Source organism: Aythya ferina, assembly GCF_964211825.1.
Source record: "Aythya ferina genome assembly, chromosome: 3".
Classification (NCBI taxonomy): Eukaryota; Metazoa; Chordata; class Aves; order Anseriformes; family Anatidae; genus Aythya; species Aythya ferina.
In genome coordinates this window covers 82744461-82762092 of record NC_140298.1, presented here as the reverse complement: position 1 = coordinate 82762092, position 17632 = coordinate 82744461, and the positions used below count along the sequence as shown (strand labels likewise).

Sequence of the window (17632 nt, the reverse complement as noted above, 5' to 3'; positions counted from 1 at the left end):
GATTTCCTTGTGATACATCTCACTGTTGAAATCAAGGATTGTTAGAGATAAAGAGGTTTACCCTCTTTTAGTTCAGAAATATACTTTAGCAATGTTAACCACTTCTTTACACCCCTCATCCTCTTAAAAACATTTAAAAGAATCTGTTGTTATAGGGTCCAATGGATGCTTTCTATAGTCAGATGTTTTATTCTGTAGTGTTATTGCATCAGCAAAGAAATCACTGCTGTTATGTCACTACATCTATCACCATTGCAGAATCTTTGCAGCAGAGATAAGCTTCATTAACCCTAGCTGTCAGTGTGAGTGCCTCTATGCAGGAACTGGCATCTATAGGTGCAAGAGGTCAGCTGTGGACGTACATGTGGAGGTACATGGGAGGTTGAGATTAGCCTTCAGCAACAACAGCCAGCTGAGGGAAGTAAGGAGCCACATGTTCTCTGGATGTTTTCTGCTCTAACATAAAACCACAGAGTAGAGTGTGATGGCGGTTCAGCAGGAGAAGGAGAGAGCTGCCAATTAAAGATATATATAATTCTACCAACATCTATGAAAATGGCTGAATTGCCAGATGGAAAACCAGTAAAGACTTTTTCAGCAACTCCTTAAAAACAGCCTGCTTTCATTATAGATGCACACCACCTTCTTCCCACAGAGCAGAATAGAGAAGTTCATTGAGGAAGTAAGAAGCTGTTTGGGGGCTTGGCCAGAGAAGAATAGGCATTTGATTTAACAGCACGTGCAGGCAGGGAGATGAGGTTAGTCTGGGATTTGTGATTCATGTCCAGCCATGCTGTGCATAAATCACTTAATGCTTCAATGACCTATGTGTTAGAACAAAATAATAGCACCTTTCCACACAGTAGGAAAAGAAGCAAGCTAGCAAGCTGTGGCTCTCTTAAAAGCACTCTTCCTGGGCTTGCTCAGCATCACATCACTCAGGGTGGGAATCCCTTGAAGGGCTTTGGCTTGTTGGGAAGACTGGAGGATTTCCATTTTCAGGTAATTTGATACAAAGGGAAAGAAAAGAAAGGAAAACTTCTGATCATTAAATACCAATCATTAAGACTCTAGCTGCCTACTCTGACTGATCTTTTCTGCTGGGACCCAGCAGTAAGTAAATGAACCATGAGAAGGTCCATGTTGTTAACACCTCTAAGCAGGCCTCTCTGAACATGATGTGAGTGATGGCTGATGGTGTATTGCAGAGTGTGGGAACAAGCGACGTGTAAGAGGTAAATAAAATACTTCTCTTGCCATTCAGAATGGGGGGTGTTCAGCACAGCTGCAGTGAGGTAGGAGCCGTCTTGAGAAACCACATGTAAACCATACTCTGGGATATGCATCACCATTCAGAGTGTTTAGAAACCCTCAATAAAACCCAAACTCTACAGAAATCACTGTACAAACCTCCAATAAATTACACAGGACAACTTCCAACATGGCTTTCACTATTCTCAGGTGTGGCTTACAGAAGGGTCTCTGCTTTCATCCACTGTAATGACTGAATCCTCCTCACTTTTCACAAAGGAATGTGCACCTAATCACTGGATTTACTGTCTAGATTAGGTGATTACAAAACCCCATAGATGCAGGGGCATCACTGCCTCTGCCTGTGTTGTGGATGCCTCTGCATGTAGATGCCTGTGTTACATCCAAGAACACAGCATGGCAGCAAGTTTCTCTTTCCACTCCATGCAGCCTGGTGCCAGCAGCACAGAGTGTTTCTCCGTGCTGCTCCAGGATCCACAAAGCAGCATCTTCCCTGCTTACACATGACGTACACAGGAGATGCAAGGGGCATTCTACACAGAAATTAATGAGGGGGCAGAGGCCAAGTTTTAGTGGGCAAAATGGGGGTGAGGGTTTGAGGAGGGAAGGCAGAGAGGATGAGGACGACTCATGGTGAAGAGGAAGGGAAAGACTGGGGTTCCCACACAGCTATAACTTGAGGTGGATCCTTGACAGCATCTTGAGGGACTGGCTGCCCAGGATAGGACAGATTACTGTCCTTCAAAGGAAGGATCCCAAGCGTTTCCTTAGCTCCATGCTGCCACATGCCTTTCCCTACCTGTGCCCCACTGCTTTGGCTGCCAGCAGCAAGGGGGGCAGCCACCACGATACGTTATTTATGTTGAATTTGGGCTCATTATTGCATGGCATTCCAGCACACGGACTCCACAGCATCTTGTGGGGAGATTGCTGTGTGATGAATAGACTGAGAAACACCAGGCAAACGGTATTATTATAACATTACATAAATATGTTTTTTTGTTTGTTTGTTTGTTTGTTTGTTTTGTTTGTTTGTTTGTTTGTTTGTTTGTTTTTTCATTTAACATTAAAACACCTGATTTCCTTTAACATTGTAAACATGTCACTTTATTAGGTCTGGGAGAGCTGATGAATTTAAAGACATTTTCAGCAAGCAAGTGGCAGCCTCTCTGTGCTTTATTTGGAGGTGAAGGAAAGAAACCTTTATCATGACAACATATGGAAGACTAAAAGGGACAGGAGAAACTTGTAACCCACTTTGAATTTTCCTGTAGAGAGGGAAGACTCATCCAGGTGATACTGGTGGAAAACAGTTAGAATATGAGGAAAATATGGGATACAATGTACTTGAAATTGTTGGCTCAGGTTCTCTGTTTTGTAGCTAATAAATTCATTTTTCAGGAGGAAATTCAAATAAGCTGCATTTACTAGTTTTTAAGAACGAAAATGAGTGCATTAATTATGTACAATGTTATCACCTGCTAAACGAGGCGATTTTGGCCAGGGTTTGGCAGTTTCTTGCTGGACACGAAGTTTAAAAACAAGACTTTTCAACCATAAAATTACTGCCCTGTAAAAGGATAGATAAATGTCTAAGCAAGTGCCTCATTACTGTCAGAGAAATGATTTGTTGTTTCATTTTACGGTTGTGTTTTCCTGGTGATTAGAGTGAAGGTTGAGTCAGACTTTCCATTACAAATAAACTGCTTTTAAGAAACTGCAGTATAACCAGAGAAGAAAACTCACTTTGAACATTTAGGCAAAGGGAAAAAAAAAATAAAAACACTGGCAACTGCTTGGATTTTTAGGAATACCACTTGGGCTGAGAGGTTCTTGACTTCTTGAAGACTTGTGAATAGGTTCTTCCCTGCTAGGACCCCGCTAGAGCCAGCTTTGTCTAAGGAGGATTTAAAAGCAGATCTGTAATGAAAAAAGGAACTGGGGTGGTGGCAAGATGAGAGGTTGGGTGAGCAGGATGGGTGCCCACCTTGAGAAGGGACCTGGGCAAGGTTGTCTCTCCCCACTCCCAACCTGCCATGGGGGCCAGGCAGCTACGTGGACTCTGGCTTGGCAACCAGGCAGATTGATTTTGAGCACAAACTTGCTTGTGATAAAAAACAAACAAACAAACAAACTTGTTTTAGTTCCCAGTGAGTAACAGGAGAAGTTAAACTTTGGTAATTACCTTACCTCTATCATCTCTCAAGTGTCAGTGGCCTGTGGTAATTGTTGAGAATAGGATTGCATTTCATAAATCAGTGTAGATGTGCTGTTTGAGCTGAGCAGCCCTCCCCTGCATTTGGCTCTATTCCTTCCCTCACCCCACAGTCTCCCCCCGTCTCTCCCTGTCTCCCCCTTTTTATTTTTTAACTTGTATTTCTTTAAGTATGAGTGACTGCTAGCCACAGATGTCATTAAGATTTTCTGGTAAATATTCCTTTGCATAGACTGAAGAAGTGTAACACATGGTTTGTCCCTTAACACCAAACACTAAAAGTTTTTTGTGTGAGAAAGATAGCATTTGGAGCTGATTCACTCTTGTAAAGACAGCATTATAGAAAGCTCATGAGGACATGCTGGTGAGACAAAGGCAGAGATCTCCCACTGATGCTTCACAGCCATGTGGCAGCGGTATTCACTGACAGTCTACCTGGAGGAGAAAAAAAAGCAAGGAGGGCTGATGGGGCAGGGAGATACCAAATTGTCTTAGCAAGGAGATGCGTGACATTGCTCATCAACATGCTGGTGAGGGCAACAGGGACAACCTGCAAGGACCTTGCCTTCCCTCAACAGGGCTCCTGAATAATGGCGAGGGGATCATGTACCTCCAGAATACACCTGCTAAACCCTGTGGATAGATGAGGAAGGAAAAGGCATTTGATTGTTGCTATCTCAGCTCTTGCCAGAAGGAATGAGTTGTGTGGAAGGACTAGGCTTGCAGCTGGACGAGTATGTCCAGTTCTGTACTCAAAGCACAGTCTGAGGGGGACAGACCAGGACTGAATGGAGACAGCAGGAGAAGGCACAGAGAAGGCCACACAGGAAGAGGAGTGATTTTGCCACCAGAAGCAATAGCTTTCATGCTGAAGCAAGTTTCACAGGGTAATACACGTCTGTCACCAACAGGACAGCAATCTGCATGAGTGAAAGAGAATATTTGTTTGTTGCTAAAAAAATTCTCAGAAGATATCAGTTTCGGCCCCCATTCACCACTGCCTATTCCCACTGGATAAATTGTTTATTCCAGGAGAAATATATATATATATATATGAATTAAAATAATCTTTATAGCCCATTAGTGTGTTGCAATAGCAAGGGATTAAATCAACTGCACCTGATTGTTACTAAGGTTTCACCATAGCAATTAACTATTTCCTGGAGAATTAATTTATTTAAATCTCTGTGTGCAGCAGATGTCATGTGATTGTGAATTGTGGTGACCCCCCCCTTGGGTTGCACAAAGCAAACAACTCAGCTACCAAGGGAGATAATCCCTCCTGTGCCCTCCTGATTTGGGTGTGGGTGTCTATGGTGGTGGCAGGGGACTTCAGGGCCTCTGTGAGGTGAGGGCTGGGACCCTCAACCATGCATGGGCACCTCAGGGACAGCATGGGGCAGGAAATATGGCACAGACAGAACAGAAGGGAACAGATGAGAGTGAAAAACAGCAGAGGGAACACCAAAGTCAGAGAAGGAGGAGGAGGAAGGAAGAGGTGCTTCATGTTGCTTGGTGGCTGGAAGGCCCACAATACTGAACGTGCTGTCCTCACGTTAACCCAGCTAGCTATTCTCCACACACCAGCCCTCAGCTCCACTGACAAGGAGACACATCTATTCCATGTGCTTCTTCCACAAACCCCATAAGGTCACTTCTGTGCTTCTGTTCCCACCCTGGAAAGACAACTCCGCTCACCTTGCTTCCTGGGGCTCTGCGAAAGTATATGGCATCTCCTGTTGGTCTGCTCTTGCAAAAGACCTACAAGTTGTACTGGATGTAAGCAGAGTGGCAGAGAGAAGTGTTGGCAGCCCTGCCTATCAAAGGGAGAGCAGCATGTCTGGCTAAGATGCTGCCTACAGCTAGTCCTATGCATGCTCCTCTCTCCTATAGCCCCAGTATCCCAAACAGGCCTGGAATCAGAGCTGTGGGGTCTCACCTTGGTAGCCCAAGTGGCATAAGACCACTGGGAGCCTCTTTCTTTTCTCTGTGAAAGCTGTAAGGAGCTGCTACACTTTCAAGGCTATTTGGGATCCTAACACACTCACCGACAGCAGAGAGCAGCTATGGTATGAGCAATGTGGTAACAGAGAGGTGTGAAAACAGAGAAACAAGGCAGCAAACAGATGAAAACCCATGGACTAGAGTTTGTAGACAGCCGGAGGAGCAGTGCTGCTGTGTGGGGTGTGGGTACAGAGCACAAAGAACACAAATAAGTCTTTCCTGTGAAACAGGAGAGATCCCCACAATGCACAGGCAAAATGCTCTTTCTTGCTGGTATCTTCCCATGTCTTATGAGCCTGTTCCCACTCTGCAGGCAACCAAACAGCTCACCATAGCTTCTCAGTAGTTAAATACTGCCTGGGAGGTTTTCTATTTCCAAAAGCCTTCACAATAGGCGTTCTGGCTTTAGAGCTGGGAAAAGAGATTTATCTATCTATCTATCTATCTATCTATCTATCTATCTATCTATCTATTTATTTTTGAATTCTTTTTCTCTTCCTTTTTCTTCACCTTCCCTTCCCTTCCCTTCCCTTCCCTTCCCTTCCCTTCCCTTCCCTTCCCTTCCCTTCCCTTCCCTTCCCTTCCCTTCCCTTCCCTTCCCTTCCCTTCCCCTCTTCTCTCTTCTCTTCTCTTCTCTTCTCTTCTCTTCTCTTCTCTTCTCTTCTCTTCTCTTCTCTTCTCTTCTCTTCTCTTCTCTTCTCTTCTCTTCTCTTCTCTTCTCTTCTCTTCTCTTCTCTTCTCTTCTCTTCTCTTCTCTTCTCTTCTCTTCTCTTCTCTTCTCTTCTCTTCTCTTCTCTTCTCTTCTCTTCTCTTTTTCTTTTATTTTTTTTTTTCTTAAAAAAAAAATATTTTTTTTCCCCTGTTTTCAGAAACATTCCTGTTCACTATTGGGACCAAACCTTTATGAGTCAGAAGACTGGAAACCAAGAAGATACTAACCCAGATAAGATTTAAGTATATTAGGAGATGGAAAAACATCAGAGGCTTGATATCCCATCTGAAATCCACAGCCACCAGGCTCCTGTAATGGTTCATACTTTTTCTGTGTCTGATCCAGTATGCTGTTGATTCACTCTTTCTCTACACAGGACTGGAAATGTTCCATTTATCAGTGTTGGTATGTGCACACATTTTGGTTTCAATGAGTCAAAAAATTCTAATATTTTCCAAATATCTCTCTTTTTTTTTTTTTAATATATATAGTAGAAAAAGTATGTGCTTCCTGGTGCATGGGAGGTTGTATAGTAACCTCAAAAACATGAATGAATCATTTTCCTTTTGCTGCTCCTCTGCTGTACTTCATTTTCCCAGACACTGAGAACACAGCAGAAAAAGCAAGTCTAATTAAAATCTATTCTCAACCTGACTCCTAGTTCACTTAAAATCCATGTCCTTCACACTCCTCTGCAATCTTGCTTCATGTTTATTGAAGTGCATATGCAAAGTTCTAATTTAGATGGATGTTTGATGACTAACTCATCTGCGAAGTTTGAGAAATGGTGCTTTGTTTGACAAAGGATTTTCTTTGCTCATCCAACATTAATAATAATAATAATAAAACTGTGAAACTTGCTGGTGCTTTCTCTGTGTTCTTCCCAACCAAATAAAAAAATCCCTCTTCATTTTCATTGGTGGTTTCATGCCAGAGCCTCAATCTTTGGAAAATCAAGTCTTGAAACTTGTAGAGAAAATAACAGACAAAAATAAACTATTGAGATGTTTTGAGTGTCATCATTTCTCCTACTGACTGGGCTTTTGGCAACTGAAAAAAATCCCTCAAATTTATAAACACTTGCAAAATGTTTCAGTATCCATTATTTGTTTGGAAAAGAGAAAAAGGATCAAACAAGTAATCTGTAAATGTGCATGCCCTAGCAATAATATGCATCAGCAAACAATGGAAAGAACATATAGCAAATAATTCCAATCTGAATTTCTGCTTACTTTTCCTTGGAGATTCACTATAGGTAATGGATACCTATTACATTATTCACTGTAAGGAATATTTCTGCGCCCAAATGAGGAAAAGTTATTTCTCCATCCATACTTTTTCTCAGTATAATATTTTTACTTTGGTTCAGTGCTGCAAATTATCATGTGCAGGACCTATTTACAGTCATGGAGAACAATGAGTTTCAGAACAATGAGAAATGAGGCTAATGCTGTGCTATAATCTAGACAGAAACTGTTAATGTTGAAGCCCCAAATATCTATATTTTTTTTTAATCCTGATGTTTAAAAGGGAAAAGTTCTGAAATCTCCCACAATTTTTAGTCACTCAGTCTTCTAAAGTGGTACTGAATATTTATTTCTCTTCTCCAGAGTTACATCTAAACCCATCTGAGAGATGAAATGTTAAATCTACTGTTAACAGTGTATCAGTCTGCTCAGTAGATGGGTCTTATTAATGTTTTGTCCACTCTATTTTTGATGTATCTTCCTCTTGGTTCCTGAAATTGGAGTTGAAGGCAAAGGTACCACGTACCCACAGATGCATATTACATTCCAGTGTAACCAGTAAACATGAAGAAATTTATTACATATTTTTAATTCACTTGAAAATATGCACATTTTTATAAGGTTTTTATTTGTCAATAAGCATTTTCCGTATTGTGCCATGTCCAGATAGCCACAGTCATCTATATAATGTTGCAAATAACACATAACTTTTACCCTGTCTACTAATAGACACTGAGAGAGCATAGCCATTAAAATTAAACAAAGGAACAGTTTATCAGAGAAAACAGTGTCTTTGTCATCACTTGGGAATCTTTACACAGAAAACAGTTGTCTGTGTAACAGAAATGCTTTAATCTAACTCCTGGGAAAAAAAAATCTGTTTGTGGTCTGCCTCTTGTGGTTGAAGAACTGTGGTTACTGAGGATCTGCCACTTGCGATGTTTCCAAGACTGTAATGTCACATCTATGTGTGCTGATAATCTTGCAGCCCTGCTTTTGAAGTGACTGCCTTAAAGCCTGTGCAAGCAGACTGCAGCGGCACTGCATCCTGCAAGCCAAGGCCAGCACCTGACATGAAGCACCACTCTCAAAGACACATACAAAGTTTCACGAAGCTCAGCTTTGACTGGAATGCCCACTTGCTCCTCAGTAGCTCAGTCCATCTCCCATACAGCCCATGCTTTGGAAGTAGTGGTCCATAAGAAGGATATTAGCATAGCACTAGTAAGTGACTTGGTAAGTGAATTTAAATTAATGTGTTATATGTCTAGGCTTTCACACTGGTACTGTATTTTGTCCCCAGGCTATCACAAAAAAAAAAAAAAAAAAAACAACACATTGTCTCTCAGGCTGCAATCTGGAACAAAACATCTACTGGTCTTGGTAAGGAAAATTCAGTTCCCCACAAAGGCTGCACCTTGCAAACAGCACACAGAGAAGCCAGTCTTTACCAGACCACAAGGTCATGGAGTTGTTCCTTACATGGATCACTGAGATATCATGGACATACTTAAGAGTTCAAAGTCACATTCAGTTCCCATAAGAGGTATCATGTACTGAGGATTTCAACCACAAACTAAACATCTTACAACATAATATAGTGCAGAAAATAACATTTCCAAGTGTGTTTATTGAGAAATAGTAAAGATGTACATCATTTTACAAGCTTTTAATTTTAATTTACATTTTCTTAAATTATGTAGGCCCTAATAAACTATAGTCTTCTAATACATGACAGAGACCCTTGCCTTCAATTATATCTCAAAAATGCTGCTTTTGCTGGGATTTGGCTCATGTCACTTCAGCTCCTCTTCAGAGATACTAAATACCATATTCATTTAAAGCATATGCATGGTATCGGTATCACTCTCGTAGAGATGACTTTTGAACCAAAACCCGGGATCTGGATACACCCTCACAGCTAAACTCTAGACTTGCTATTGCGTGCCAAGTCCATGTTTCTCATAAACTCTGCAGTTCTGATTGGCTGTGGGACTTCACCTGCTCTGATATTATGTGTGCTTGTATACAGGATTTTGGGTTGGCATCTCTATTGTCGGTGCTTGCACTGGAATATACTCTGCATCTACTGTGGATGTAAACACTGCTGCTTCTAGTGAAATCAGTTCTGGGAGCTAGCTGCCACCTATACCTTTGTTCACTATCTCCATAGGCATCTAAAAAGAAAAATCATTTTTAGCTTTTGCTTCCTCTTTTACTGATATACTGAACTGCATGGAGTTATATATCTATTATGTTAATACTTTGTGACTGCGATCCCACTGTGTTTGTATTCTGCAAGCTGACTATTCAAATGCCTAATGAACATTCAAATTCTGTACTGACTGAAAACTGCTAATCAGCAAAAGTCATTATATCCTATACTTCATTTGCACAAAATACTTGCAAACATGACATTGTGCTCAATCTTGGTTATTCAGGAGAGGATGAATGGAAGGCAGTTTCTAATGAATATGCTGTTGAATTAAAATGCACTCAATGTCAAAATGACCAACCTTCAGTTTAATCTACTCAGGCCCATCTGAAACAGTCTCACATGACTACAACTCTGCCTTGGTTATTTTCTCCTCTGTATAGTTCATGCAGTATATTATTATTATCAGAGTAAGTTCTTTCTACAAGGCAGTCTTACAAAACATAGTTTCATTCAAAGATATATATAACAAATTTTGCATAGGAAGAGAGTATTTGTATTCTGAAATTTTGCTTTAGAATTTTAAGATTATGAAGGTTTTTTGAGATAAATCTTTGATTTTTTTTTTTGGTGCATTTTTGTGGATTTTTCATCTTTATACTTCTCCTACATTAAGACACAGAATCCAAATTAAAATCAGAACTTTGTCTTGTTCTGAAAAATTTCCCTCCTTTTGCCTCTATCTCCTCTCTGAAAGTCCGGTATATTAATTGAGCCGTACCTGCCATGGAGAGTTGAACATAACTCTACTGCAAACCTTTTATAAGAACTAATAATTGTTGCTGGTTATTGTTTGTTTTTACTTCTGATTTGGAAAAGAACACTGAAAAACTGAAACAAAACAAAACAAAACTTAAGAAATAAAATTGCTTCATGCATTTAAATAACACTATCACTTGTAAAAAAAAAAAAGAAAAGAAAAGAAAAAGGAAAATAAATATAAGCTACTTCACCATACCAATTATTACTTTTTATTTTATTTTTTAAAACAAAAACTTTTATGCAGAGATTCTCATGCAATGTTCTGATGCTGGAACTTGAGCGGGGCTTTTTGTTGAAAATTTTTCCTATTCCAGTAGAAACCCATTTTTTCCTCACCTGAAAGACTATGAAAAGCTGGTACCACAGGTTTTATGAAAATGTACTTTTAGGCCAAATTTGAATAGGCAAATACTATATATTTAAAGAAGGTATTTGGCATTTTTACTTGTTGGACACACAAATCTATCACCCAAGTAGCTAGAGTATAATGATTTTATATGTTGCTAGTCTCATCTGATGGTTTCATACTTTCCAGTGATAACAAATCATTAGTTCATTGTCTGGTGACTTGTATATCAAATTCCAAAGCAGCAAAGAATTCCATTTTTATGAAATTATAAAGGAGTTTTGCATTGGCCTTTTAATGGCTTTAGGCTTTCTCCTACCAAATAAGTTTCATGCAATCAACAAAGATGAAATTTGTTTAATACCTGATGACTAGACATATGCTGGCTTCACAGCACGTGCTTCACAGCACATAGATGGAAGAACATCTCAGTGCTGACTACTGTGTTTGTGTAAGCATTCTGGAGTTTGCATTTAACATCTCTTGCACACTCATAGCACAGGAAACCTTAGGCATCTAGATGTACAGTGATATACACCAAAAATCAGTTTCCTTCTTCTGCAATGAGAGATGAACCACTTGTAGTTTCTTCAGAGTGCTCAAGCTGCATGTAGGATGCTAGGGACCTTGTGTCAAATACAGAGCTTGCTCATTTTCCAAAGCTGAAAGGCAGCATGTTCAAAACTTGCAAGGTAATTATCACCATGTGGACCATAATTATTAATAGAAATGAATAAAATTAAGGTAATATATTTCTCAATATTTCTTCATTAAAAATCCCTTCCTTATCTGCTGTTCATATATCTGACATGCTATTGAAATTTCTGGATTCAAAGACTCTTAGGGTTGCTTCTGTGTAATCACAGAATTACTCTTGTGTAATCAAAAATAGGTGAAGAAAATCATGTTGACCCAAGACAGAAGACAAATTTACGTGGAACACAATGGAAAAGCCACCAAAATGCTGTTATATTTACCAAGCTAGACTGTGCTCCTGAAAGGGTCAATGTCATAATGCCAGCAATTCCAGCAGCCTGTGTTGATCCTGAATATACTAAATGTAGAATAATTTATGCATCTGACTGGTAAGAGATTCTTTGGGATTTTTTTTTCTTTCTAAGGAACTCGTGTTTTATCCCTTATCTGTGCTTAATACCGCATTTTCACGCTCTGGTAATGCCACCAGTGATCTCTAGGTACCTTTTTCTGCTGGGTGGGAATTTGTTCTTTCATACACAGCAGATGTACTCACTGTATGGCTTTCAGCAGACTAAGTAATTCACGAATATGGCTCTTAGCGCTCTCATCAGAGACTCAAGAACTGATGCTGAAGGTGTTAAACACTTTTTTTTTTTTTAGCTTTCAAGGTAGCGGTCCCCAATATCAACCTCCCAACATACTCTTAACTTTCCTCAAACAATCAATGGAATTACTGAGAATCCAAATAAAAACACAAACTTTCCTTTATTTTTTTTTTTCTTACTGCAACAAAAATGCTTTGGTGCAGCCCTGCTCTTTGATTTCTTTGAATTTCAAATTTGGTCATGTCAAAAATTATCACAAAATCTTTTTTTTTGTTGTTTTGTTTTTTTGTTTATCTACATAGTTTTTAACCAAAATTACATTATAACACACAAACACAGTCTTTTCTTTAAGGCACAACACATCATTATGCACATTCTGTTTGCCAAACTTATAAAAGAGACAATATTATATAACCCTCTCCCTCCCCTGTCCCCCCAAAAAAGAAAGAAAAATTGCATCCACTTCCAAAATCAGCTGCTAATAAAGTCACAGTAAATTATTTTCATCAATAATTTACACAAATTACAGGTCTAGACAGGATTGTCATTATACAGTCTGAGTGCATTCCAATTCAGATTTTCTGGGTTAGGTAGGCTAAAGTCTGGTTCAAACCTCAGTGCTGAGAATATATCCCATTTTGAGGAATGTTGTTGAACACCACCTTGTCGGTTGGAAAACGCGTGTTGGTGCTTTGCCAGTTTGAGTCCTTTGTTCACTCCTGTCAGGGCTCATTTGGTGTGTACCAGCAACCTCCACAGTTTTAATTCATTTAAAAACGTTGCATATATAAGACCATAGAGCTTCCTTACGTAGCACTAATGTTTTAACTCCATTCAGCAATCTGAATTCTTCAATTTGGAATTTTTAATTCCAAATATTTCTTCCCTTCTTAAGACAATTCATATGTGTAAAGCCAGAGGCACTGAATCACACATAAAATTTCAGTGTACTTGAAATATATATATATATAAAAAGGATCGCCAACTTTAGAACACAGTTACAAATACTCTAGTTCCAGTGCTTGATGGAGAGCCAAGAGGTCCGAATGACTGGATATCCTCCAGAAAGGCATGTTGTGCTGTGTTTATCAGAGGGGGGAAAAAGGTCAGGAACAATGAATGCTATGACAGAGGGTGGTGTCTGATAACAAGTCTAGTCAGATTACCACCATGGATTTTACACCACTGTGTTTTAGGATTGATTTTTGCTAGTAAGGTACTGACAAAAATCAGGCCAAAATAGATCTGATGTTAATAGTTCAACTGGAAGTAAAATAATTAGACAGTCTTTCTTAATAGTGTCTTTGGAAAGAGCCCATTATTTATGAAGGGCTATTTGCTATATTTTTATCATGGAAACCCATACAAAGGAGCATTAACGGTTTCTGCTCCACTTGTTATACTTTGCAAGCTCATCTGATGAAGTTATAGGACTTTCATTAAATGAGGGTTCACACACAACACTTTAAAACAGAGTTAAATTACAGTTTTATCCTTATAGGAGAAAAAAAAAAGGGGGGGGGGGGAAATAGCATATTTCAGTTTCTAAAAGAAGATAGTGTGTTACAAAAAGCATCAGTGTATAGTGCAGGTATATGCACTATTCTTTCAGCAATTTTTCAGGCTACAATAAAAATTATACTTTCAAGTTCTGTTCAGTTCTGTTCAGTTCAAGTTCTGTTCAGATCTATTTGTAATGGGCATCCGTCCCTCTGAATTCTGTATCTATTCATGCAATACAGCCAACACTATGAAAAAAGCATGCCAAACTGGAAAGTACACAATCCAACCACCTTAGTTTAGCACAAACTATGAAAGACCCATCACCAGTACTGTACCTATATCAAGGAACCATTTGGAATGAGCATTTCAAATATTTTCATTTTCTTTTAATTCTAATTACATTGTAAAAACTTACTACTAAAAATACGCTTAATTTTACTGCTGCTAGGACAAAGATATTTATGTAAACTGCCCTGTGCAGATGTCCTGAGGCAAAAATTTTCACTTTTCTGAACATTTTCAGGGCCCATACTATGAAATACAGTTCAAATTATTACCATTTTCATCTTTTTGAACATGAAAACTTATCTGGTGAAGATCAGACTTTTGCTTGTAAGATGAGGAAACAATCCTTCCAGATTTAATTTTTTTTTATAATTTTTAGAAACACAGATTTGGTGCACAATCAGTATGCTGTTTTCTTTTTCCATTTACAGATGTGTCTTTCTTGATGCAAATGAAGCAAACTATTAATGTTTGCTTCTAAAAACTGTTAATTCATCATATTTTCTCCAGCTACCTACATACTTTTGTTAATGTTAACAAAAAATCTTCACAATCCTTTTAATGGTTTTCCACATTCTCTGTAACATTTCTCTTGAAACCACTCTGTTTTCACTGCTTTAAAACAGTGAAAATAAGCACCCAACCTTCATGTCAAACCCCTGCTGTCTTCTTTTTATCTGTAATTTGCTTGAAATAGTCAGACATTTTTGACCCAATCATTTTTTGGGGGCGGTCTGTTTTTAAATAATTTTGCATTTTTTTCATTCCAAACTGAAATGAAGCAAATGCTAGAATCCAAATGGTTCATTTTACTATAAGTGCTGATCTCATCATGCTCTTGTTGCCTTGCACCTGTAGACTGAAATTATTTGTCATTCTGTCATTGTGCAACACTGACAGAAATGCAAACAGAAAGGCTTGCATTAGTAGCTATGTATCACACCAACATTTCAGGAGACAGGTTACCTTTTTTGCTGCCTGTTCTTCTTCTACACCATCCCCAATTACAACATACACTACTTTTCTGCCAAACCTTTGCATTATTCGTTCAAAGCAACTTTCTTTTCCTGGAAGATAAATGAGATAAGAGTTCAGAGTGAAGTTACCTGATTAGCTGCATGCTCCTCATCTCGGCCATCTCCAATCACAACATAAGTTATGTTAGTGCCAAATCTGGACACTATACGCTCAAAACAGCTCTCTTTGCCTGAAAAACAATGCACTACTTGTTCAAGTTATCAAGCAAGTTATCATGACACTCTACAAAGGATTATTGTAGTGGTAAGACATTGCTACTACTACTACTTTTTTATAGTTTCCAGCCTTGGGACTTACAGCTGAGACTGCTGAGAAGGAATTAGTTCCCTTAGTGATTCTAAGCTGATTCAGATAAACCTAAATCTATTAAGAGTTACAGGAAAGCCACTAAGTAAGATGAAGAAATTAGAAGCATTGTGAAAATGAATAGGTTAGTGAAAGAATAAATGAATTTAAATGTTTCCCTATTATTGTAGTAATAATATTTCAAGGACAGCTACAATTTTAATTTTAACGTATCTGCAAAAATGCATCATGGAACAATGGAAAATGTGTTTGGAGAACAATGGACACAGAAAATAAAATAAGACAACAGGTTCCTGGGAGAAATTCCATGAAGTATCTGGCTCTTTAGAGGATAGTGAAAACAAGCAGGCTATCCCAGTAACAACAAACTGCAAAGTCATCTACCCATCTTCCTAAGCTTCAGTTTTATCACTAAATGCTTATGCTATTGATAATTAAACTGTTCAGATATGATATTTTCACTGTTTCCACAAGCAATCTCCATATTTAATTAACTTTTCCATTAGGAAATTTCTCTTTGATTTGCAACCTACACATGCAATTAAATCATCACTTATTGTCATACCTCCCATCAGAGTGGAGAAAGATTCTTTCTTTCCTCTTTGCAATAGTTTCATACCTGCTTTGTTAGTATGTCCTCTTCACATACCCTAAACCCCTTCACATACCCAGGCTTTTCAGTTTCTTCTCACAAGCTCCTTAGTTCTAGATCTATGATTCATAGTGCTCTTCTCTTGCCTTTTTTTTTTTTTTTTCAGCTGGAAGAGGGTTATGATTACAAAAACTGTTGCACATATTAACTGTTGAACGAGGATGAGATTTCATTATGTGCAAGCAAAAACTACAGTTTTTTTCCTGTGCTCAGAATAGTGCAGAGTTCACTGAGATGAAAAGTAGATCTTGTACTCAAAAGAGTATGCGTGTTCCTGATGTGGATGTAACTCTAGCCACACTGCTGTTAGGAAGGAAATCATGGTGCAGGACTCCTTCCACAGAGCCTCCAAAGACTATACTTCACTCTCTACCCCCTTTGGCACAATGTTGGTGCGATTTCATAATGCTCCTTCCTTTGACCTGAGTGCAATCTCAATAACTGAAGCCAACATATACAGGCTGTATGACAGATGACATTAATTCCAGAGGCTGTTCAATGTTATGTTGTTTTGAGGCTACTTTGTGCCTTGACTTTTTTTAAAGGATTCGAGGCATTTCTGTGTCAAGGGATGAGCTAAAGCTAATTAACAGGTAATGGAGATAATTGATTTTCCTGACACTGCTAGAATATATTTTATATTTTTAGTTTTTAACTTCTTTTCACAAGCTTTTTCACTTGTGAAAATCATTAAGGAGATGAATTGTAATACTTTTGTAAATGAAGTGTCAATCTCCTTGTTAGACAAGATATCACAGGTATTGAAATTAAGCATTCTTACATTAATAAATCGTAAATCACAAAACCTGCCAAAATTATCCGTCATTGTAGGCTGTGTCATATCTCACAAGAATGGTAACTTTTCTTATGCTGCAAGACAATTTGGGATCTGATTTCCAAATGCCATGAATTTCCAAACTGTACACAAGCCTGTTCTGTTGTATGCTAGCAATAGGATGAGGACATGCCCTTGTGGCATCCATCAGCCCAGCTTCTTTTGGTACCAGTTTTCATTATCCTCAGTGATATACTATGATTGCAGGTAAGCTTGTGAAGCTGTGTTCTAGCTTAAGTAGAGTCGAGGGTCAGAGCAGAGACTATTTAAAACAAACAAACAAACAAGCAAACAAACAAAACCCCCTTGTGTTTAGATTTGAAACAACAAAACAATTTTCTTAATTCTTTTCTGCACGTTTTATATTCTCTGTACCTGAATTAGGAGTTTCTGAGGCTTTTATTCAGTATTGGAAACTTTATGCCTTTGGGAATAACCGAAAGGAAGCTGAATTTGGATTATTACTGACATAAACAACTCTAAACATGCATGTTTTAAATAACAATGTAAGAGTAAGTTGTTTTGAATCCATTCAATACAGACAAAGAATTATTGATAATGCAGTGTAGTCAGAATAGATAAAAGAATAATTTTCTTACCTATTTTGGTTGCACTGTAAATATTTTCAATAGGAAAAGCTCCTCCTAAGCTGTATAACAAGACTTTTGCAAGTGCTGGGATAAGCTGGGTTGTTGTTACCAACACATTTACACAGTTACTCCTAAAAAGAGAGAAATAATTTAAATTTGAATAGTTTAAAATCATTACCCAAATGCTGATGAGGTGAACCAGCTGTAGAGCATATTTTCAAGATTCCTCTACATTTACTTTCACTCACAGGGTTTTGCTATTCAGCAGCATCACTTCCAGAAAAATATACATAAACATTTTGGCAAAATCCTTTAAGACTTATGCTGGCATGATTTGCAGGAAGTA

General features: G+C 38.5%; 1 protein-coding gene across 15 annotated transcripts in view; it reads right to left on the bottom strand.

Annotated features, from left to right (window-relative positions):
- Positions 1–9046: 9046 nt before the first annotated feature.
- The window catches only part of EYA4 (EYA transcriptional coactivator and phosphatase 4), a 157141-nt gene continuing 148555 nt past the window's right edge, over positions 9047–17632 (bottom strand). For 11 of the 15 annotated variants that reach the window (XM_084513332.1, XM_084513342.1, XM_084513344.1 and 8 more), the window contains 3 exons: positions 17296–17417; positions 14832–14932; positions 9047–13156 (listed from right to left, as the gene is read on the bottom strand). In XM_084513332.1, coding sequence (XP_084369458.1) covers positions 13076–13156; positions 14832–14932; positions 17296–17417 — 304 coding nt within the window. In that variant the 3' untranslated portion in view covers positions 9047–13075. Of the gene's footprint in view, positions 13157–14831; positions 14933–14971; positions 15073–17295; positions 17418–17632 lie in introns of all 15 variants that reach the window. The other 4 variants (XM_084513340.1, XM_084513343.1, XM_084513335.1 and 1 more) reach the window with 1 other exon arrangement.